The following is a 23,636-nucleotide window of genomic DNA, read 5'->3' as shown; positions in this document are numbered from 1 at the left end:
AGTACTCCTTTATAATTTTATATTCACTGTTACAGGCAGCTATTTGTTACATCACCCAAACAGAAACATATTTTTTCTTTTTGGTTTTATTTTCAATAGAGTTAATATCTTGGCTTTCCTTTTTCATTTCCGCTTGTTGAATTTATTTCAGTGCTGGCAACCCAGTGATGATCAGTTTCTGTGCATAAGATTCAATTGGCATAGTCTTGGAGACAACAAATAGAGTTTGACCTTGTCACACGTGATATCCTGCACATTCCTGCCAGAGCCACTGGCTGAATATCAGAAGGAGAAATCCAGCCCTATTGTTTTAAACTTTCCCCCAGTAATGTGGACAAAAGTTATATTATTAATCACAGCTTTAGTTAAAAGTTCATTAACTCACTGCAGACCTGGAATGGAACCTGAAACTTTCCTGCTTAAATATGATTTGACAATTAACGTATTATAAAAGGAGAAACAAATAGCAAAATTGTAAAACTGACAAAGCTATAGCACAGTATTCAAGGTCATAACATTCAATATTGTTGTCTAAACATGTAAAGGTGTTTAATTTTGTTTAACGGTATGGATTTTATACAACTAAGATCCTGTCAAAAACTGCATGCTGCTATTGAAAACTCCAAATTTTATCAGGGAAACTTTCAAGAATATCCAAAAGTGATTTGGGTTTCCTTTATTTTTTATATCACCAAAATGCATTTTACAAGCACAACAAGATAAAACTGTTAGTAGAGTGATATCTGAGTTTTAAAATATATATCTTTTTCTTATTTCTTTCTTTCATTATACCCTTGTGCTTTCTATACTTATTATCTGATACAGTTCTGAGATCTCAGCGTATGGTGTTAGCATTTTTTTTATCTCGACCTTGTCATTCCTGTAGCAATGATTTCTGGGTTACAGCGTATCATTCTGGAAGTTCAACCAGACTCTGATATTCAGTGTCAGCCATGGTGCTAATGATGCTTCTGAGCATTCTAGTTGTGAATCAGGCATAGGCCAGCAGATGGCCATGGTGCAGCTTGTTCTTTAGCAATGTTGTTTTAACGTCCATTCACTCTGAAAGGTCAAATTTCTCTAAGATGCTGTAGGGCTCTTGAAAGGTTATTTGGCAAACTCCCAGCGGCCAAAAACTCTTTTACACTGAACTGTCAAATTTGCACTACATTTTCAGTACTACACACGGATATGAGATTTTGCATAAGGGGGTATGAGACTTGGGGCCTAGCATTTGAGGGGATTTCTGAAACTTGCAAAACCTAGAATAATTTGTTGGTTGGAACAGTAAGGTTATTTGGGATCAGAGTGTTTTTTGGTTTCAATGACATTAATAGGATTTTCCCAATTTTGGGGATATTGATAGTCATTTGTTGTCTGTGGAGAGCATATTGACTGGCTGGATCACACCAATGTCCTTGAATAGAACATCCTATAAAAGGAGTGGATATGGCCCAGTCTATCATGGGGTTAAAGCCCAACCCACTATTGAGCACTTCTGCACAAAACATTGTCACAGGAAAGCAGAATCTATTATCCCCCATGACCCAGGACATGGTCCCTTCCCGCTGCTGCGATCAGGAAGAAGGGACAGGAGCCTGAGGACTCATACCACCAGGTTCAGGAATAGTTATTACCCCTCAGTCATCAGGCTCTTGAACCAGAGGGGAAAACTTCAACTTCACTTCATCATTGAAATATTCCCAGAACCTTCAGGTTTGCTTTCAAGGATTCTTCATCTCATGTTGTCGATTTTTATTGCTTGTTTGTTTGTTTGTTTGTTTGTTTATTTATTTATTTATTTATTAATTACTACTATTTCTTTCTTTTTCTATTTGCCTAGTTTGTGTCTTTTACACAAGTTGAACACCAAGTTGGTGTGGTCTTTCATTGATTCTATTATAGATTTATTGAGTATGCCTGCAAAAAATTGAATCTCAGGTTTTCATAAGGTGACATGTATGCACTTTGATAATAGATTTACTTTGAACTTTATATAGGACCCAACAAACAAATAACTTCCATAAGCACAGTTATTTAACATTACTGAATCATCAGAGATGGAAAAAATCTAGTTTTGAGGACCTGCTGTCAAGCATTTTTAAATCATATTTTTTTCATATTCTTTCAACTGAACAAAAAATGTGACAGGGCTGATATCACTTGTGTGGCTACAATTAGTGCTCCTTCTTCAAAAGTTCAATAGTACAGTTAAAATATGATTCTTGAATGAGAAAATGGCAAGGAGGTTAATATAAACTATATCAAGACATATAAATAGTCCATTTTAATTAATAGGTATGAAAATAGATCTGATACTTAAGGATGCTCTCTGGAATGCTGAAGAAGTTCAGTCAATATTAAAGAAGTTATTTAATCTGGATCCCGTTATAGTCGAGCAGCTGATGAATACCTCAATTCCTTTACTCAAGGTATGATGTCAATGACATGGTTATATACATATATTTAAATATTTTTCATCTGATTCTAGATTAGGTTTGAAATCAAATGTAACAACTTGGATATTGAATAAGCCAGCCAATTTTTTCAAACATTATCTGATAATGGAAAAATTATTCTGGAAACTTTATGTATTGATTTGTTTTACTTAAACAGCTATGCAGCTTGACAAGAAAGAATTATTTGAATGTTGCATTTACATCCTTCTGTTTTCCACCTGGATATCTAACCCTCTAATTCCCTCTGACTTTTGGGATGACTGTGGTATAACCCTATCAAAGTGATCACCCACTTCTTATTTCTAAATTCTACCCATATTATCTCATTAGCTGATCTCTTTAGAATATCAGTCCTGAGCTTTGATTGAATAACTTCCCTGATCAGCAGTTCAACGCCCGCTCCCCTTCTGCACACTCTTCTTGTCTTGCTTGAAATATCTATACCTCAGAACACTGAGCTGTTCCCTCAGCCGTGTTTCTGTGATTGCAGCAATAGCATAATCCCATGTGCTGATCCACAGTTATATTGCCTTTAAGGCCCATTATCATGAAGTAAATGCAGTTAAACCTTTGGACCTCCTTGTGCTTTTCCCTCCTGGCTCTGTCTACTCTCCTCTGAACTTGCCAGCTTTGCTTTCTACATGTGCTTCAACCTCCCCTCCTGCACTGTCCCACCCCCTGTCTCACTATATTAAACCCTCCCAAGTGCCACACCTGTCAAGAACCAACCTTCAAGATGTCAAATATTTAGGCTTTGTATGTTCCTGTTAGGGTGAAGAGCAAGGCTGGCAGATTTCGGGAAACTTGGTTGATGAGAGATAATAAGGCTCTGGTTAAGGCAAAGAGAGAGGCATATACTGTGCATAAGCATTTGGGAACTAGTGAATCTCTTATGAACTAAGAGAAATATAGGAGTGCATTTTAACAGAGAAGTTAGGAGGGCAAAAATAAGATATGAGTAGAATCTGGCAGGCAAGGTGAAGCAATATCCCAAGTGATTTTATAGATATATTAAAAATATATATCTATGCAGAGGAGGCCGCACCGCGAGCACCGGATGCAATAGATTACCCCAACAGACTCACAAGTGAAGTGTTGCCTCACCTGGAAGGATTGTTTGGGGCCCTGAATGGTAGTAAGAGACGAGGTGTAGGGACAGGTGTAGCACTTACGCTTGCAAGGGTAAGTGCCAGGTGGTAGATCTGTGGGGAGTGACGTGTGGACCAGGCAGTTGCGGAGGGAATGTTCCCTGCGAAAAGCAGGGAGGGGTAGAGAGGGGAAGATGTCCTTAGTAGTGGGGTCCATCATCAGTGAGACCCGACGCCAATATTACCTATCCAATATTTTTTTAAATGACAAAATCGAACCTGCTTCTACCACTTCTACCAGAAACTCATTCCACACAGCTACCACTCTCTGAGTAAAGAAGTTCCCCCTCGTGTTACTCCTAAATTTTTGCCCCTTGACTCTCAACTCATGTCCTCTTGTTTGAATCTCCCCTACTCTCAATGGAAAAAACCTATCCACATCAACTCTGTTTATCCCCCTCATAATTTTAAGTACCTCTATCAAGTCCCCCCTCAACCTTCTATGCTCCAAAGCATAAAGACCTAACTTGTTCAACCTTTCTCTGTAACTTAGGTGCTGAAACCCAGGTAACATTCTAGTAAATCTTTGTTGGCTTAAAAATAGATTAAGCCAACAAAGTTCAGATCTTTTCCCCTTTCCTGTGACAGCTTTTTTATTATGTTACAATAGAATAATTTCTGAATTATGTACCAAGTAAACAAATACAGTTTCAATGAGATAACATATTGTACTTCAGTAATGTTTCAAATGGAAAGACAGTTTCAATAGAATTCTATTTACAATGAAGAACATTCCTGGTTGTTGTTCCTTTCTGCTCCTTGTAGTGCACCAAGCAACAACGTTGCTGTTTCTTTAGCACGTTAGACTGTTTTTTATGAAGTCCAGTTGCTACCTCGATGGTCAACTCAGCACAAATGGAAAGCATGCAAGGAGTGTTCCAACCCGAGACCACTCACCTTGAAGTCCAGTGCAGATGCCACTTCATCACTGGCCAGCTAAACATTCCTGGTGGGGAAACAAAAACATTACAAACTTCCCAGCACCTGTGCTTTGCTCATCCATACAGCTTCACAGAATAAGAGTATAATTAACATTAACTAATCATAGAAGGTCCTTGTCATAAAGGATATCAAGGTGTAATGTTAACTCATTCTTTTTTTCCTATTTTTTCTTTTCACTTGTCCTCATTCATCTTCCTATTTCTCCAGACAAATCAGCTATGATGACTAAGCTTTCTCCACCCTCTCTCAGAAGTACTGAGATCATTTGTGTCCTTCAGTCTCAATTGCTCTCCACCCAATCATCGACAGTCCCTTAGCCCTCTCCATTACATTCCCCTCTTTGTAACTTAAACTATATTTCCTTAAACATTAGCTCTGTTTTTCTTCCCATGCTTCCCTCCATCCAATGGTTGCTACGTAAATGAAAAATTTAAATGACGTGCTCAACGGTATCTTAATTTGATGCTGATGATGAATGGGGGCAGCTGAAATGACAGGCTAGACAAAGAATTGCCTTTTCTCTTTTCACAAATGTGGCATGATGTGCTGAGTATTTCCAGCTTTTTTTCTTTTTTATCTTAGATGTACGGTATCTCCAGTTTTCTATTTTGAATTTTCAGAGAACTGTAACATTTTCCATTTTGAAAAGTATAAACTTCTCAGACAGCACCAGGACTCTGGGGGTCATTCAATATCCTCTGACTTGACCACATCACAGACACCTTTTTTTTCATTTCTTCTGACCCTTCCTATTCCTCTGTTATTTAAAGTGTACTTTATTTCAAACTTCTCCCAGGTCTGATGAAAGCTAATCAACTTGAAAAAAATTAACTGCTGCTTAATCTTCTGAGTGTTTCCATAATATTCTCTTTACACTTTTTCTAAATCTGTGCCTCATTTTAGGATTTGTTATAATAAAAGATTTAAGAAGCAAAATTAAGAACTACAGACTGTTGAGTGAGCATTGAAATAACATTTTGTTATCGATATGGAACAACACTTTTGTTTTGTATACTTAATGGAATAGCTCAGTACTGTCTTGTTTACCCACTTCATTCATTTATGTTGATTACTTTAGAATATCCACATTAATGCAGCTTGCAGTATAACTTATGCAAATTAACTTAGTTTATTATTGTCACATGTAATGAGGAATGTGAAACAACTTGTCTTACATACTATCTACACACATCATTTCATTACAAGGGTACATATTAAAACAATAATCGATAAGTGCAGTCTAGAAAGACACAGGTGTCATATTATTTGTTCATTTCCTTGCTTTCCAGATCTTTGCTAATACACACACATATAAACATTTTTGTTATTGTTGAATAACTTTGTGTCTCTTCTTGGGCCATCTCTGGTTTGAGGTCTTTTTGGCATGGATTTTATTGCTGATAAAAAATGCTTTGTTTATATAAGCTTACTGTTTTAACTAATATTAGCCACTATTCAATCCAAATAGCCAGCCAGTGGTGTGGTGGCATTCACACCCAACTTCAAGGCAAGTGGTCCCAGGTTTGAATCCGGCTGGCTCCTCGCATGCTTTCCATGTGTGCTGGGTTGAGCATCAAGCTAGCAATTCATCCTCATAAAAAAAATAGACAAATGTTAAAGAAATGGCAGGGTTGCCACCCGAGATATGCCACATGGCACAGAAAGGAACAACAATTCGTTCCATATACCAGTACAATTTTGAGCACACAATTAAGGCAACTTTTATGATAGATCTCATGCAGACTCTTGCATTTTTGGAAACTGTATTTGATTTCCAAGTGAAAAATTTTATTAAAATTGGGCAGATAAAAATATTAACTTATCACTGAAGAATGAATTCTATTGAATTTGTATTATGTACAGTAGCTAGCTAAAAAATATAAACAAAAACCAATTATTGCTCAAGTTGGAACTTACTACATGTGAAATATAACTTTCTTAATCAAGGTCTGCTTATTGTTTATAATTTCAGTTTCCCATTTTGCTGAATATGAATGAATTCCAATCATATATAGCCGAGATGGTTAACATACCTTTCTTCATTCGGAGCGACACCTCGGGATTGCTGTTTCAATACATTAATAAGATGGAATTATTCAAACAGGTAAGAAAAGTATGCAATAGACTATTGTCCTGAAATATCTTAATTAATTCAGTTATCTTCTCATAATTGTCCTTTCCAAAAAAAAAATCAAACTTGTAGCCTAACAAGTATGAAAATAAGGATGTAAATAAGGCTGAAAGAGTACAGAGAAAATTTACAAGGATATTGCTGGGACTGGAAGACCTGAGTTATAAGAAAAGATTGAATATGTTAGTACTGTATTTCTTGGAATATAGTAGATTGAGGAGAGATTTGTCACAGGTATACAAAATTACGAGAGCTATAGATAGGGTAAAGGCATTTTCCACTGAGGTTGGGTGGTACTATAACGGGAGGTCATGGATTAAGTATGAAAAGTTTAAGGGACACATGAGGGGAAACTTCATAATTTAGAGTGTCATGAGAGTATGGAACGAGCTGCTTGTGCAAGTTGTGCATGTACGCTCAATTTCAGAGTTTAAGAAAAGTTTGGATATTTACATTGATGGTAGGGGTATGGAAGACTATAGTCCAGGTGCAGGTTGAAGAGAGTAGACAGTTTAAATGGTTCAGCATTGACTAAATGGGCCAAATAGCTTGTTTTTATACTTTATTTTTCTATGACTCTGAGATGGACTGCAGTAATTTAACAAGAGAAGAAAAGTGAACCGGAGGAGATAGCAGAGGTACTTAATGAATACTTTGCTTCAGTATTCACTATGGAAAAGGACCTTGGCGATTGTAGGGATGACTTACAATGGATTGAAAAGTTTGAGACATAGACATTAAGAAAGAGGATGAGCTGGAGCTTTTGGAAAGCATCAAGTTGGATTAGTCTCCGGGACCAGATGAGATGTACCCCAGGCTACTGTGGGAGGTGAGGGAGGAGACTGCTGAACCTCTGACAATGGGTTGCAGATGTTATTCCCTTGTTCAAGAAAGGGGGTAGAGATATCCCCGGAAATTTTAGATCAGTGAGTGTTACTTCAGTGGTTGGTAAGTTGATGGAAAAAATCCTGAGAGGCAGGATTTATGAACATTTGGAGAGGCATAATATGATTAAGAATAGTCAGCATGTCTTTATCAAGGGCAGGTCATGCTTTACAAGCCTGATTGAATATTTTGAGGATGTGACTAAACACATTGATGAAGGTAGAGCAGTAGATCTAATGTGTATAGATTTCAGCAAGGCATTTGATAAGGTACCCCATGTAAGGCTTATTGTGAAAGTAAGGAGGCATGGGATCCAAGGAGACATTGCTTTGTGGATCCAGAACTGGCTTGCTCACAGAAAGCAAAGAGTGGTTGTAGACGGGTCATATTCTGCATGGAGGTTGGTGACCAGTGGTGTGCCTCAGGGATCTTTTCTGGGACCCTTTCGTAATCTTTATAAATGACCTGGATGAGGAAGTGGAGGGATGAGTTAGTAAGTTTGCTGATGATACAAGGGTCACAAATGTTGGAGGTGTTGTGGATAGTGTAGGCTGTCAGAGGTTACAGCAGGACATCAGTAAGATGCAAAACTGGGCTGAGAAGTGGCAGTTGGAGTTCAAACCAGATAAATGTGAGGCGGTTCATTTTGGTAGGTCAAACATGATGGCAGAATATAGTATTAATGGTAAGATTCTTGGCAGTATGGAGGATCAGAGGAATCTTGGGGGTCCAAGTCCATAGGACACTGAAAGCTGCTGTGCAAGTTGACTCTGTGGTTATAAAGGCGTATGGAGCATTGGCCTTCATCAATTGTAGGACTGAGTTTAGGAGCTGAGAGGTAATGTTGCAGCTGTATAGGACCCTGGTCAGACCCCACTTGAAGTACTGTGCTCAGTTCTGGTCACCTCTCTACAGGAAGGATGTGGAAACTATAGAAAGGGTGCAGAGGAGATTTACAAGGATATTGCCTGGATTGGGGAGCATGCCTCATGAGAATAGGTTGAGTGAACTCAGAGAGAATAGGACTGAAATGGCTTGCATGAAAGGGCCATGTTTTAAGGTGCTTGAAAGTAGGTACAGAGGAGATGTCAGGGGTAAGTTTTTTACGCAGAGAGTGGTGAGTGCATGAGATGGGCTGCTGGCGACGGTGGTGGAGGTGGATACAATAGGGTCTTTTAAGAGGCTCCTGGATAGCTTAGAAAAATGGAAGGCTATGGGTAATGCCACAGTAATTTCTGAAGTAAGGACATGTCTGGCATAGCATTGTGGGCCAAAGGGCCTGTATTGTCTTGTAGGCTTTCTGTTTCTCTGTAAGGTTTCAGTTAGCCAAGTGGTCGCATGCTGTGTTCACAATACATTGATCTTCCGTCTGCCATGATGCATCAGGCAGCAGCACCGGCCTTGAATCTGCCCACCTCCAGAGCCACAAGAATCCGGCACCCTGAATATGTGCTAGTCTTCCAGGCTGCATCCTGGGCATATCAAAAAGCAGCCGGCCGTGAGGCACTGAGAGCGGGTCCCATTGCTGCAAAGAACCAAAGTCAGTGTGGAACTTCAAGTCAGGCCTCAAAAGGGGAAAAAAGATATTAAAGATAAAATTGGAGTTTCTTCCAAAGATACAACCAAAGGAGTCGCCATTAGGCACCATCATCCTCCTAAGCTCCACCCCAGACTTACACACTTTGAAGAGTAAACAATGTACTCTTTCTCATGAAGTTTGTTTTTTTAAATTATCTATTTGTGATCGTCGGGAAGAGTGGATGGTCTGTACAGTACTGTAAAGTAAGATTTCCTTTTGGACATGTTCAAATAATGTATTATATGTAAAGAATGGATAAATATCACAGGAGTAACTATGTAAAGGAGATTCCAAATATCTGAAGGAATCATAGGGTTGTATTAATGGGTAAATTTAGCTTCTCTAGTATTGACTGGGACTACCATATTGCTAACAGATTAGATAGAGTTGAATTGATTCATTGTGTCCAGGAAATTTTTCTCAAGCAATATGTAGATTGCCCTATAGAGACAGGGCAATACCTGACCTTGTCTTGGGAAATGAGCCTGGTTAAGTATCAGTGTGCCAGTGGGAGAGCAGTTGGGACAACTGAACAGAAATCTGTTAACCTTAACTTGTGGAGTAGTCCTATTATTTTCCATGACTAATATAAAGTCCCAAGTTGAAGCAAGGCTGATTCTGATGGCATTAGACAGGATCTTGAAAAGGTTGACTGGGGAAGACTATTTGCAGGTAAGGGGGTGCCTGGCAAGTGGGAGGCTTTTAAGAGTGAGATAGAGAGAATTTAGGGTGAAATTCTGTTTGAGTGAAAACCAAGGCTAACAGGATTAGAGAGTCCAGAATTAGGGATTTTGAGACTCTGGTCAGAAAAATCAGGCATACATGAGTGAGGTATGGGTGTCGAGGATCAATGGATTCCCCTGGGGAATAGAAGAAACATAACATCTACTGGGAAGATCCTGGGATGGTCCACTGGGAAGATTCTGGGATGGTCCACTGGGAAGGGCCCAAAGAAATCGTACATGGAATTTAACTCAGACAAATGAGGAGTGATACATTTTGAGATGAAAAATCAGGCCAGGGCAGACACGATGAATGGCCAGGCTTTGGGGAATGTAATAGTACAGACAGACCAAGTAGGTAGTTCCCTGAAGATGAGACACACAAAGAAAAGATGGTGAAGAAGTTATATGGCAGTCTTTTCTTTATCTGAAGTCATTAAGTAGTTGTGACGTGATGTTATAGCTGTACAAGATGTTGTAGAAAACTATACTTGGAATATTGTGTGCATTTCTGGTCACCATACTATAAGGATGTCATTAAGTTGGAGCGAGTGCAGAAAACCTTCACAAGGATGCTCCCAAGACTGGAAAGCTTGAGCAAGAGATGAGAATCCAGCCTCTACAAGCTAGATTTTGTTTGACAATGACCAATACTTATGGTCAATGTCTGTATTAAAGATATTAATATTAAATCTGTAAGAAAGGAATACAACAAGTTTAGAGAGAGGGGTGTTAGAGAGTGAGAGAAGAGCAAGCTTGCACTGAGGTGGGGACTAAAATGACAAAAATAAGGCAGTTGTTGAAGACATGTTTTTGACTTGGAAGGAAAGTTGAGAATGAAAATGGCAGAAGATCAGTCTGGAAGGAGGAGCCACTTTAAAGAAGCCAAAGGGGGAAAAAACCAAATATTACCAGTTGGTCTATTTCTGCTTTTGTTTTAAATATTTTTATTTTCATGATAAATTCTATAAGCAAATCTTTTCCTGTGTAATATGCCTTTTAAGAAGTTAAAGTGGAAATCCCATTGCAAAATTTGGCCTTGCTGATGCACCATCAATAACTCTCCGAGATATGAGGCGAGATATAGGCTTTTATTGGCTGGAAGAAAGAACAAGCAGCAATTGACCACCATACTACATCCTGGAGACTGAGGCCGGGGCTCAGGTTCCAATCTCCTTTATACCGGGGTCCGTGGGAGGAGCCACAGTCAGTGGGAGGAGCCACAGGAGCAGTCAGCGGGGGGGGCGTGTCCAGACAGGTATATGTAGTTCACCACACTTGCCTTGGTTTTATTGTTGCAGAAATTAACAATCTTAGTTCTGCTATTTCTGATGTACCTAACCGTAATCCAATACCACTGCCAAAAATCTAGCCAGTACTATTTCACTTCCTGTTTTCTGTATTCAAGAAAAGTGAGTTAAAATATTGCATTTATTTATTTACAATTTTTACATATATTTTGTGAGAATGATTTTTATTCCTTATCTGAAAGTTTTGGGTATTGATTTGTGAATTCTGTAAAAGTGAAGTTCGGTAACTTGAACAGCTGTAACAGGGGTGACAAATGCAAGTGAGATTGATCTTTATACATCAATATCTTCAGTTATACATAGTTACTTTAGTCAATATTAGAGCATTTATTTTAAGTTCAAGTTAATGAAATGTGAAAATCAATTACAGGCCATCCTAGGTTATGAGGACTTGACTTGTGAACACCCCTATTTAAGAATCAGCTCACTGAATATTCATACCTAAGACTGGCACAACTAGTTTTTGCTCTCTTTCTCCAATTTTAGTAATTGTTCTTTCTTAGCAGTCGTGTGCTTTTGATGTAATTTATTACAATACTGCGGACTGTGGTTACCATATCAAGTGATTTTTGTGTATTTTCTGACTTACGGATATCAGTAAAAACAGAACCTATTTATTACCTAGGGACATTTTGTGGTTAGTTTCAGAAACTTTAGCATGGAGAAATTGCTAAAATAATCTTAATCTGAAAATGGAGAATATTCACAAAGCTAACTCCACCTAGGATCTATAAGTAAATAAATTGTAAAACCTTATTGGATTTTAATATGGAACACAAGATAAATAAATATTTAAAAATCTTAATTGTTTGACCTCATGAAACTGAGGCCATATTTTTGAGGGGTAGTGAGGTAGATTTGGTATCTGTTTTGACATGCTCTTTTTTATGTTTTAAGGTCTTCGAGCGATTGGACCTAGATGAATACTTTGTGACCAAGTTTGATCAAATGTTGACAGCAGCAGCGAGACCTTTAACATTCAACCAGAGTTCAGATGTAGCTAATTCAACACAAATTGTTTACCTACTAAGTAACGTCAGTTGGCTCATTGTGAAGTCTAAACACAATGCATCATCGGAAGAGTGAGTCATAAATTTTACTATTTGTCTTGCATGTGCCTCTGCTGATAAGAAAATGTTTATTGTCCCTTGCACTTTAGAATGACTATTTGAATTAGGTGATTTGGTCTGGAAATCTCTATCTAATCCAGAACACAAATGAGATGAGAGTCCGTTTTTTCCAAAAACTGTAATTTGAGAATATGTGTAAAGTTGTAAGGGAACTTGTATATCGATAGCTAGAAATGGAGCTTTGACCTTTGTGTATCTTAGATTATAGTTTTCTATTAAAATAGTGTAGGATGTTAGTGATACCTTTCTGATATTATTACAAATGCTATGTGGATTGACAACATCTAGGTTTTATCCATGTAATGCCCAGGCTGTGTCACAAAATTAGAAATGATATCTATCCAGGACACTGTTGAGCAACAAGAAGCAGCTGATTAAGGAACAGCACTTTTAAGTTTAAGGACAGGAGGCAGTTAGCTTGATTATACCAACGAATTAACTACTGAGTAGAAGGACAAAAGAGGGGGAAAAGCTAGATGATTTGAAAACTGGATAGAATAAAAAAAGAAAATACTGGACTTTTTGTAGACTATAAGATAACGTTATATGTAACAAGAAAACACATGCAAGCTCCTTTCCAGAGATTTTGAGCAAACCACCAGACACCCATCCATAGCCATTTAGTGCTCTGAAAGAAATAGAATGAATTTGCTGGCTCCAAAGTTCATGTGAATTTCAGAATATTTATAAAGTAGTGCATCGCCTACATGTGACTCTGCTCTGTTCTGTTTAAAGATAGCATTAATTCTCATCTCTTTAGTAGTACAGGTGATTATGGTTTTGGAAATCCATGAGAGATATATTCTGGCATTGAGGCATACAGCCAATGTTTGTAAATAATTTAATTTAAGCATTATATATTCTATATTTCTATTATTTAATTCTAGATTTAAGGAAACATTTAGAGAAACAACGCAAATGTTGCAATAAAGGAACAGTGGAATGACCAAATAAATCTGAGTCTTTTCAACTAAACAATGATGAACCTATTAGCTTATTTATAAGTAAATAGATTTTTGAAGCTTTGTAAAAATTTGACAAAGTATAAGTTTAGTATTTTAAGTATACTTAAGTTGCATGTTTCTGTGCCAAATAACAAAAATGAGAAGGGAAGAATCCTAACAGAGACAGAAAATACTTCTTGTTTTTTGAACCTATGTTTGAGATTCAGTTCAAAACACTCTAAAAGATGTTTTCAATAAGCAGTTACACCCCAATCAGTATTGTAATGCCCATGTGCCAATAAATTAACATTTTATTTATATTTACAGAATACAGAAGTACCAACACAATTTGGAGTCTTTGCCACAGTGGCCTCAGCTCAAATGTTTTCTTGTGAAAGACAAATTATTCAGGGACTATACTATTGAAATAATCACATTTGAGAAAGGTAAGATGAATAATGTCATTCTGAGACGGGTAATTTTTATGAATAATTCTAGCTTCGCAGTTGTGGGAGGGGACAGTTTACCAAAGAGTTCAAGGAGTCCAGATTTTTTGGTCTGAATTTGAACTTACTGTGCAGCAAAAGTTGGTATCATTCTCAGTTGCGCATGTGAATGGGTCTTGTCTTGCTGCTGTTATTTCGTTGCTTGAATTGTTGTTCTATGAACATGGTGGGACTGCTATGTCTGCGCTGGAATGTGTAGTGTGACACTTGTGGGCTGTCCCCAGTACATCCTTAGTTTGTGTTGGTTGTTAAGGCAAATGGCACATTTCACTGTATGTTTCAATGTACATGTGTTAAATAAAATAAAAATTAACCTGAATCTAAAATGAAGTGATGTAGAATCCTACTTTGACCCTGCTGTGCCTATTTGCACCAATCTTCTTGAAGCATCTTCCTTCTTGATCTTCATGCTTTGTGTTAAACCAGATTCACTATACCCTTTGCCAACATTGTAGGGCCTCGGATCTCCTTTTGGCTCCTGGCTGAAACACTTTGCTGCTTTTCATTATCGTTCCAGAGTCCTCATTGCACCATTTCCCAAGCACCTCTTCAATATCAATTGGCCACCACCTAACCATTCCACAACCTCCGCAGCAACTCTATCCTCCAAGTGTATCACTTCCCTTTCAACTTTCAGCACATTCCCTCAGTACCTGTCATCTTTTGGTTCTGCAACATCATCTCAGGCCTCCCTCTGAATTTCTCCCTTGCACTTTAATGCCATGGGCACACTCCTAGAACTTCATTTATCAGAACTTTCTCCATCATCTCCTTATTTTTCAACCTCATGATTCGCTTCCCACACCAAGATGGCTTCTCCTCTATTCATCTGCTTCCCCTGTATTCAGAACTCTCCTGAACAGTCTAAAACTTCTACCTCTTAGTAATGGCAGAAGATTATGGTTTATTTGTACCTTTGTATTGAAGAGGAGTTTCATGAGCAATGAAATACTTGATGCTTTTCCAGAGTGTTCTGGTTTGCTGAGAATCTTTGCCATTCTTGCCACAGCAGTGTCTTCAGAAATCCAGCAGGTGGCAGTATATCAGTGATTTTTCCAGATGATGTGCAACCAATGACATAAAATACATCATTGATCAAATGGCTGTGTTTTTGTTTTAATGATTCCTCAATTGGAATTCAGTTTTTAATGAGCTTCTAATAACTAATTCAAAGTATAATTCCGTTATTAGAGTTGGGTAGAAATTTATCCACAGGCAATTGAATAGTTCAAGTTCAAATGCAAGTTGATTGTCAGAGTCAGGTTATAAATGCTATGAAAATTAGCTTTCTGCAGCAGCATCACAGTGCATTACATGACAAGGAGAAACAAAAGTTATCATAAAAATAGCATAAATTATACATAAATTACACATTTACAAAATAAACAACAGAATAAATGTAATGACTCCAGTACAAGTAAAATTGACTCAGGATCAGGTTTATTATCACTGGCATGTGATGTGAAATTTGTTAACTAAGCAGCAGCAGTTCAATGCAGTACACAATCTAGAAGAGAAAAAATAAAATGAAAATAATAATAATAAGTAAATCAATTACAGTATATGTACATTGAATAGATTAAAAAATGCAAAAAACAGAAATACTAAAAAAAAGTGAGGTAGTGTCCAAGGGTTAAATTGTAACATTGTGGCAGTTACGTATAGTACTCTGGACCCAAAATCTATACCAACTCTTGTATTGCTTCTAGCATTGGAGATGGAGAATATGTAAATGTCACTCCACTCTTTAAGAAGTGAGGGAGGGAGGCAAAAGACTGGAAATTATAGGCTGGTTACCCTGACTTCAGTGGGTGATAAGATTTTAGAGTCTATTATTAAGGATTAGGTTTCAGGGTACTTAGAAGCACATAATAAAATAGGCCAAAGTCAGCAGAGTTTCCTCAAGGGGAGATCTTGTCTTACAAACCTGTTAGAATTCTTTGAGGAAGTAGCAAGCAGAATAGACAAAGGAGAGTAGTGGATATTATTTACTTGGATTTTCAGAGGGCCTTTGACAAGGTGTCACACATGAGGCTGCATGTTTTTACAGCAAAGGTATCTACATGGATAGTTTATGAGGTTTATCAGAATGATCCAGGAGATCATATTCCTTTCTCTACATATAAGGAGCATTTGATGGCTCAGAAGGACAAGGTGGGATCTCATTGAAAACAATTGAACATCAAAAAGCCTAGATGGAGTAGATGTGGAGAAGATTGTTTCCAGTAGAATCTGTGAAATTTATTGCTACCAACAACTGTGGAGACTGTCATTGCGGAGGTTGATATGTTCTTGATTAGTAAGAGTGTCAAAGGTTATGGTAAGAAGGCAGAATGGTGTTGAGAGGGAAAAGTAAATCAGTCTTCTACAGATCTCTACAAAGTGAACCTAATTAATTACAAATAAAAAACACAAAATAATTGAATGCAAAATAACTCACCCCGTTCAAGTCAGTATTTAGTAGATGCACCTTTGGCAGCAATTACAGCCTTGAACCTGTGTGCATCTGGTCTTTGCACATCTTGTCTTTTGTCTTCATGGTGTAGTTTTTGCCAGGATACTGACTCACCAGCAGTTGGACCTACCAGATATAGGTGTATTTTTATTACAATCAATTGAAATACCTTGATTTCACACAGGTCTCCAAAAACAGATCTCCTTTTAACTAATTATATGACTTCTAAATTCAATTGGCTGCACCAGTGATCATTTGATGTGTCATATTAAAAGGGGATGTATACTTACACAATCAATTATTTTGTGTTTTATATTTGTAATTAATTTAGATCATTTTGTAGAGATCTGTTTTTACTTTGACATGAAAAAGGTCTTTTTCAATTGACCAGTGTCAAAAAAGCCAACTTAAATCCACTGTGATTCAATGTTGTAAAACAGTAAAATATGAAAACTTCCAAGGGGTTGAATACTTTTTATAAAAACTGCAAGTGTAAGCATTCGGCACAGACTAGAAGGGCTGAGGTGGTCTATTTCCGTGCTGTAATTGTGATATGTTATATGGTTATATGGTATAGTCTTACGATAATTTCTCAATGCTCTTATTAGCATTTCATAATAAAAGGATCCTAAAGGAATTGGATAACATTGTTGAATAGATATAAATCTTTCATTTCTGGAACTTGTAAAAACGTAACTCAAACTGTTTTCTTTTCCCCTTTTATTTTCAGATCTTTTTATTCTACTGAAGAAGGTGTATGCCAACTTGGGTTTGACTGATGTGGATCGGATTATTATGGACGTTGATATCCTAACATCAGAAATTAAAATGGTAAATTAATGAAATCCCCATGAAAACACCGACAACCTGACTGATTATTGTCAAGTATTTCTAGCTTCTTGCTTTGGATAGGTTGTGAAAGAATGATTTATAATTGTTAATATCATTAGTTAAAAGAAGGACAATACATTTTCCTCATGTATTCGGTTACAGTTCTAAGTATTCCTTTTGTAAACACAGAACAGTAGAACCTAATGAAGGTTTAATAAAACACTTTAAGGATTGAGCTGTCATGGTAGGTTAGATATCCAGTCAGATGAATCTGTAACTTGTCTCTTTACTCTGTGTCCTATTGAAGGCCCCTTCAGTGTAGACCATTGATTAATCCTTTTTACAATTATTCATCTTATTTCATTTTCATTTCTCTCTAATCTTTCTAGCACATTGCATAGTTGGATTACCTCCAGACTTTCAGTTTCTGTTCATTTATCTTCTGGGCTCTTGTGTTTTTTTTTTGTTAATCTCTGGTATTTTAATTGGAATTGTTAGTGTAGAAAGTCATCCTCAACTGCTTCCACTACACAGAGATATGTAGTAGCAACATAGCTTTGTACTCCACTTCCAATATTCAACCCCATTCTGTCTGATGGAATTAGATTTAAGGAGTGGAATGCAGTGTCTTAGCTGCTACCATAAAGGCGTTTTCCAGGTGTTATTTCAAGTTCAAGTTGAGTATCATTCAACCATATACATATATACAGCTAAATGAAACAACATTCTTCAAGGACCAAGGTGTTACCCGGCCTAATGGTCCTTCTGCCTGATGGCAGAGATTGTGGGACCGATAGGGATGGGTCCTTGACAATGCTGAAAATACAATGTGTGTCCTGGCCTGTTTGGGGGAGAGGGAGACCCTGGTGATTCTCTCAGCAGTCCTCACAATCCATTGCAGGGCCTTGCAGTTAGATTCCTTGCAATTCCCGTATTCCCCACAGGGCTGCGTTTTTGAAATTCGTTTCAGTGCTGTCAATGGAACTGTACTTTGGAGGCTGAGCCCGTTAATTTATTGGTGCATCTGGGATCCTATCAGCAATCAAAAGGCAGGTAGTCGTCGGTGAACCTTTGCTCACCTTCCACATTTGCCTCCACTTTTCAATCATCCTCGATGCTTTAACCGACAAATAATAGATGCTTTAATCGGTGAAATGAAGTCCAACATCAGCTTGCGCCACATCTCAAAGTTTCTTTGCCTTGATGTCCGAGGATTTGAGCTGAAGTTTGTGCTCACTTCCTGAAATCTTCTCAGGGACAGCAAAGTGCTGAAACAATTCCAAACTGTAAATCACAGGCTCTAACAGTTCATACTGCACCTGCCCACTCACTTACCTCCTCTAAATTGTCTTTAAACATCCCAGTCACAACTCAAATTCCCATTTGTTTCTTTTCAGTAATGAATTTGGAATAGGAACCATATGTAATATTTCTTAATTATTGACATATACACTCAGTGGCCACTTTAGTAGGTACACCTGTATACCTGCTTGTTGATACAAATATCTAATCAGCCAATCTTGTGGCAGCAACTCAATGCATAGAAACATGCAGACATGGTCAAGAATTGTTGTTTGGACCCAACAACAGTATGGGGAGGAAGTGTGACCTAAGTGAATTTGACCATGGAAGATAGTTGGTGCCAGGCAGGGTAATTTGAGTGTCTTAGATTCGGCTAGTATTTTGGAATTTTCACACACAACAATCTCTAGACTTTACAGAGAATGCTGCGAAACCAAAATAAAATCCAGTGAGCAGCAGTTCTGTGGGAGAAAATGTCTTGTTATGGAGAGAGGTCAGAGGAGAATGGCCAGACTGGTTCAGGCTGACAGGAAGGTGACAGTAACTCAAATAACCACATCTTCAGTGGTGTGCCGAAGAGCATCTCTCAATACACATGTCAAACCTTGAAGTGAATGGGCTACAACAGCAGAAGACAATGAATGTGCCATGAGGATATATTAAATAGTTGAGGCTTGTGCAGTGATTCTTGCAGTAACATTGTCTGCTATCCCAAGAAAATTCTGTTTATTCCTATGTTAACTCCCATCTGAAAGCCATCCATTTAGGATTATTATTTTGGTTAAAACTAGCATTACACTCAATGATTTCCTTCTCAATGAATTTCCTTCTTAATGAGCCAGCAGATAGATAGTGGGTAGATGAGAAAATCTTGGTTCCAGATATACTTGACCTTATCAATAGTGGATAATAATCTGTGGGACAGAAGAATTTTTCTTCTTTTCTTAAGCATCAGCAATGTTGATTTTGGCAGGGTTGATATATAGTCAATCTTGGATAATCCTTAGGACTTGGTACTGCAGATTTTCCAAATATTGTATATTGCTTTTATTAGTGGTATTCCTAGTATGATTTCCCTGTCAATCTGTGGAGATTAAAGGAAACAGAGCCAGGTAAACTTAAAAGGAGTTCGGAAGCAGCCAGTGCAGTTTAAAGGGAACACTAGAAATGGGCCATAGTGAGTTTAGAGGTAGCTTTGGAGACAAGAACTGGATATGATTAAAGGGTACGTGGGAAACGGGGCCCTGATGTGGTTACGTTGAGCTCCGTAACTCCCACCTGGTGAGTTAGATGCTGGATCATCAGGATTTCCAACAGATGGCAGATTATCATTGTTATCAAAAGATAACCACAGTCAAACCAGTATCCATAAACTGTACCATAACATTCAAATTCTTATACTCAATGCAAAGTAAGCATACCAAATGTCTTTATCACTAACCAAATCACCTGAATTAACAGTCTCCGGGAGCTATGTCCAGCTTACGGGAGCATCCAAGCATCAAATATGCATGCCAGCCGCTGATGGCTGAAACCTTGAGGGATAGTGTTGGGCAAAAGTTTAGTAGATCTTGTCTATCTACCTATCTAAATAGGTAGTAGATTACAAGTGGATTCAGACCTTTTATTGAGACTCCACAGTTGTATGTCAGAACTGTATTCAACCTGTGCTGAAGAACCTTGTTTTGACATTACATTAAGTACTTATTTAAAAAAAGTATTTTTGTTTTATATCCTTATTAGATCTTGACCCAAAATACAACTGTCACATGCAATGATGTCGTTTTGAAGCTGAAGGGTGTTCTCAATCTTCCAGAGGAACCATTTTTAAATGATGCTTTAACAACCATGACCTGTGGACATCAGGAGCCCAGCGATCCCTGGAACATTGCTAAATATTTCCCATCCACCATGAGATGGTTTGAAGCTGTGAGTTGTAATTTATGCAAACAGTAATGAAAATAAGTAATATGTATTATCTGAATGGTTTGTAATTTCTTAGTGTGCATTACCTATTTTTGTAGCAAACATTCATCAACACTAACTGTCTCTATTGCTATTTTAGAATAGAGAACTGACTTTAGAAAATAAATTTTAAGTGAACCCATTTCCTACCTGCATATAGTTTAGTATTATTGAAGTCTCTTTGCCGCTAGATGCATTTTGGGTCATCTGTTGGTATTTTGTTATGGCTGTGGAAAAGAGCCACATGCTACTATTTCCATTCTATGGCCATTAGCTCAAAAGATGAAAAGTAATTTCAGACAACTACTGGAAATGATGGTACGTAAGAAGTATGACAAATATTTTTAACATTAATAAAAATCTTACTCTTGGTAAATCATACTGAAGGAAGATAGTTTTGAAAACTGGGAACTGTGGTAGCTTAGTTACTGGAATAGTAGTGCTGAGGTCTGCACTAAAGATCCAGGAACAGAGGTTTCGAGTTATCACCGTCGCTGAGGAATTTAATTTTAATTTATTTATCGAACCTAAAATTGAAAATAATCAGTTTATGATGACCATTAAAGTTAGAGTTGTAGAGTAATACAGCAGGAATGCTGGCCTTTCTACCAACCATGCCATCATTGGTGCTGAAGAATTTCAGAGTTGTATACCTTGAACCTTTGAACTTTTGGTCCCTTTTGCCCGCATTTGACCCATATCTCTCCATTCCCCTCCTGTCCATGTACTAACTTAAACAAATGTCTTTTTTAATGAACTTTTTTATAAGTTTCTACAATGCAACAACAAAAAAAACCCCAAAAAAGAGGTTTATACAGTGCAAAACAAACGCATCAAATGTACAGTTCATAACAGTTAAGGAAAAGCACCCATAGTAGAATCGTGTAAAGTTAATTACCACCCCACACTTCCACTACCCAACTCCAAGCTAAACTTATGATGTATAGAAAAGTTGATCAGAACTTTTATCACCACAGAGCTGTATTTATAAAAGGAAGGTATATTGCCTACTACCTGAACTATAAAAAACACAAATAAAAACAAACTAAAAAAAAACACAAATCTTAACTGAATGAAGCTGGAAGTAAGAAATGTAAATGCAAAAATTGCTTATTTGTGGCACCAACTAACAGAAATGCGACTCACTCTTGCATGTCTTCTGAAATGCCATTTGTTCGCTAACTACTAAATGTTTTGACATTTGTGAACAAACCCTATTTGTTCCAAACTACTAAATCAAAATGTAATAATAGTCAACAATGTAATAATAGTCAACAGTATTTTTAGAATTCACAAATTACAGTGGGATTTACAATGTCCAGCTAGCAATCATCAGGAGAGAATAAAGAAATTTCTGATGCTGAGTAAGCATAATTACGAACATAACTATATTGAAAATAAATTTTAAAAATCAGAAATTTATATGAGTTGTGACACCAAATTTATCTGTTACTTTGGTGGACAATGGGGATCAATATCTCCTATTAATATTAATATAGAATTATTTATCTTTTAAAAGATGAGCAGTCAACATCCCAATGAAATCTCTTGGGCATTTTCTCAATAGCTATCACATCCTTTCTGTTGGCTGCTCCAAATGTGGTCTCACTAAAATTTGTTACAGCTCAAACATATACACTCAAATATTTTCATGACCAATGAAGGAAAGCATGCCATAAAACTTCCACATCACCCCACCCACTTGTTTTGCCAGTTGTGTTCCACTTTGTTGAATAATTTGCTTTTCCTCTTTCATTTTAAAATGGAAAACTTCACATTTTCTCACAATATGTTCCATTTGCCAATTTCTTCCCATTCACCCATCCATACCCATCCATATTCCTTTGCATCTTCTTTGGTCCTCTCCCATGCTGCCAACCTAACTACATTTATACCATCATCAAATGAGACTACAATGACCCACTCTGTTTATCTGACTCGTTAATAAAAATATATGAGTAACCAAGGCTGAACCCCGAGACACCCAACTAACTGATGCAGATATAAAATGTAATACAGTAATGATGTAGCGTTGGGAGATCAAAAGTTGTCTCAACCACATTCAGATAAATAAAGGACAGGTTGTAAGCAGAGCCCCAATCCATCTGTTAGTAGAGCTGCTTAGGGTTTAAACTTTGTAAAATATTTTGAAACATTGTAAAACTTTGAAGACTTTTTAAATTATTTAAACATATTAAAATATGATCAAATGCTTAACAAGCTTTTAAAGAGATCTTAAAAAAGATACAGAGATAGTAAAACTATTAACAAATTCATTAAAATCTGTAACACACTTCCAGTAAAATCTTAGCCTTCTGTAAGAATGCACTCTTTCTGACATTTCTGACATAATTCCAGATCTCTGGGTGTGTTACTGGACAATTAGTATGTGGTCTATTTCCTGAGGAGACTGAGGTCCTTTAACATCTGCCGGACGATGCTGAGGATGTTCTATGAGTCTGTGGTGGCCAGTGCTATCATGTTTGTTGTTTGCTGGGGCAGCAGCCTGAGGGTAACAGACACCAACAGAATCAACAAACTCATTCATAAGGCTGGTGATGTTGTGGGGGTAGAACTGGACTCTCTGGCGGTGGTGTCTGAAAACAGGATGCTGTCCAAGTTGCATGCCATCTTGGACAATGACTCCCATCTCTCCATAATGTACTGGTTAAGCACAGGAGTACATTCAGCCAGAGTCTCATTCCACCGAGATGTAACACTGAGCATCATAGGAAGTCTTTCCTACCTGTGGCCATCAAACTTTACAACTCCTCCCTCGGAGTGTCAGACACCCTGAGCCAATAGGCTGGTCCTGGACTTATTTCCACTTGGCCTGATTAACTTATTATTATTGAATTATTTATGGTTTTATATTTCTTCACTATTCTTGGTTGGTGAGGCTGTAACGAAATCCAATTTTCCTCGAGATCAATAAAGTATGTCTGTCTGTCTGTCTGTCACTCAAGTATGCAATCTTGTTACTAACTAGGGTTTGCTTCTGAAACTTCACTTTTTGCAGATGGAGACTAATGTGCAGCCAGAATTTCCAGTGTCAGTTGCAGAGACATACAAAGGATGGCAGGAAGTATTAGCCGCATATGAGTCCCTCAGTTCATTTCAAACAGAGTTCTTCGAGAGTCTCATAACAAATATGACGATGACTTACAAATTTTGGGAAAACTTTGAACTTGACACTTTTCAGCAGCATCTCTTGTGGAACTTGTAAGTATAGTTCAGGCATCCTGGAGTTTAATTTTTATTTTTCATCTCTTACATGGTAGTTCCTTTAGTAAATAGTTGTACCAGTCTTTTAGTAGGATTAACAAA

At 37.5% G+C, this 23,636-nt stretch overlaps 1 protein-coding gene across 1 annotated transcript in view; it reads left to right on the top strand.

The window, feature by feature from the left end:
* LOC132395165 (ATP-binding cassette sub-family A member 13-like) overlaps positions 1–23,636 on the top strand; it is a 205,445-nt gene that overhangs the window by 39,194 nt on the left and 142,615 nt on the right. Inside the window, exons 8-14 of the mRNA XM_059971462.1 lie at positions 2,299–2,432; positions 6,522–6,653; positions 12,074–12,258; positions 13,578–13,696; positions 16,942–17,042; positions 20,088–20,273; positions 23,329–23,531. Coding sequence (XP_059827445.1) covers positions 2,299–2,432; positions 6,522–6,653; positions 12,074–12,258; positions 13,578–13,696; positions 16,942–17,042; positions 20,088–20,273; positions 23,329–23,531 — 1,060 coding nt within the window. The remainder of the gene's footprint in view (positions 1–2,298; positions 2,433–6,521; positions 6,654–12,073; positions 12,259–13,577; positions 13,697–16,941; positions 17,043–20,087; positions 20,274–23,328; positions 23,532–23,636) is intronic.

Source organism: Hypanus sabinus, chromosome 6, assembly GCF_030144855.1.
Source record: "Hypanus sabinus isolate sHypSab1 chromosome 6, sHypSab1.hap1, whole genome shotgun sequence".
NCBI lineage: Eukaryota > Metazoa > Chordata > Chondrichthyes > Myliobatiformes > Dasyatidae > Hypanus > Hypanus sabinus.
This window is presented reverse-complemented; position numbering and strand designations above follow the sequence as displayed.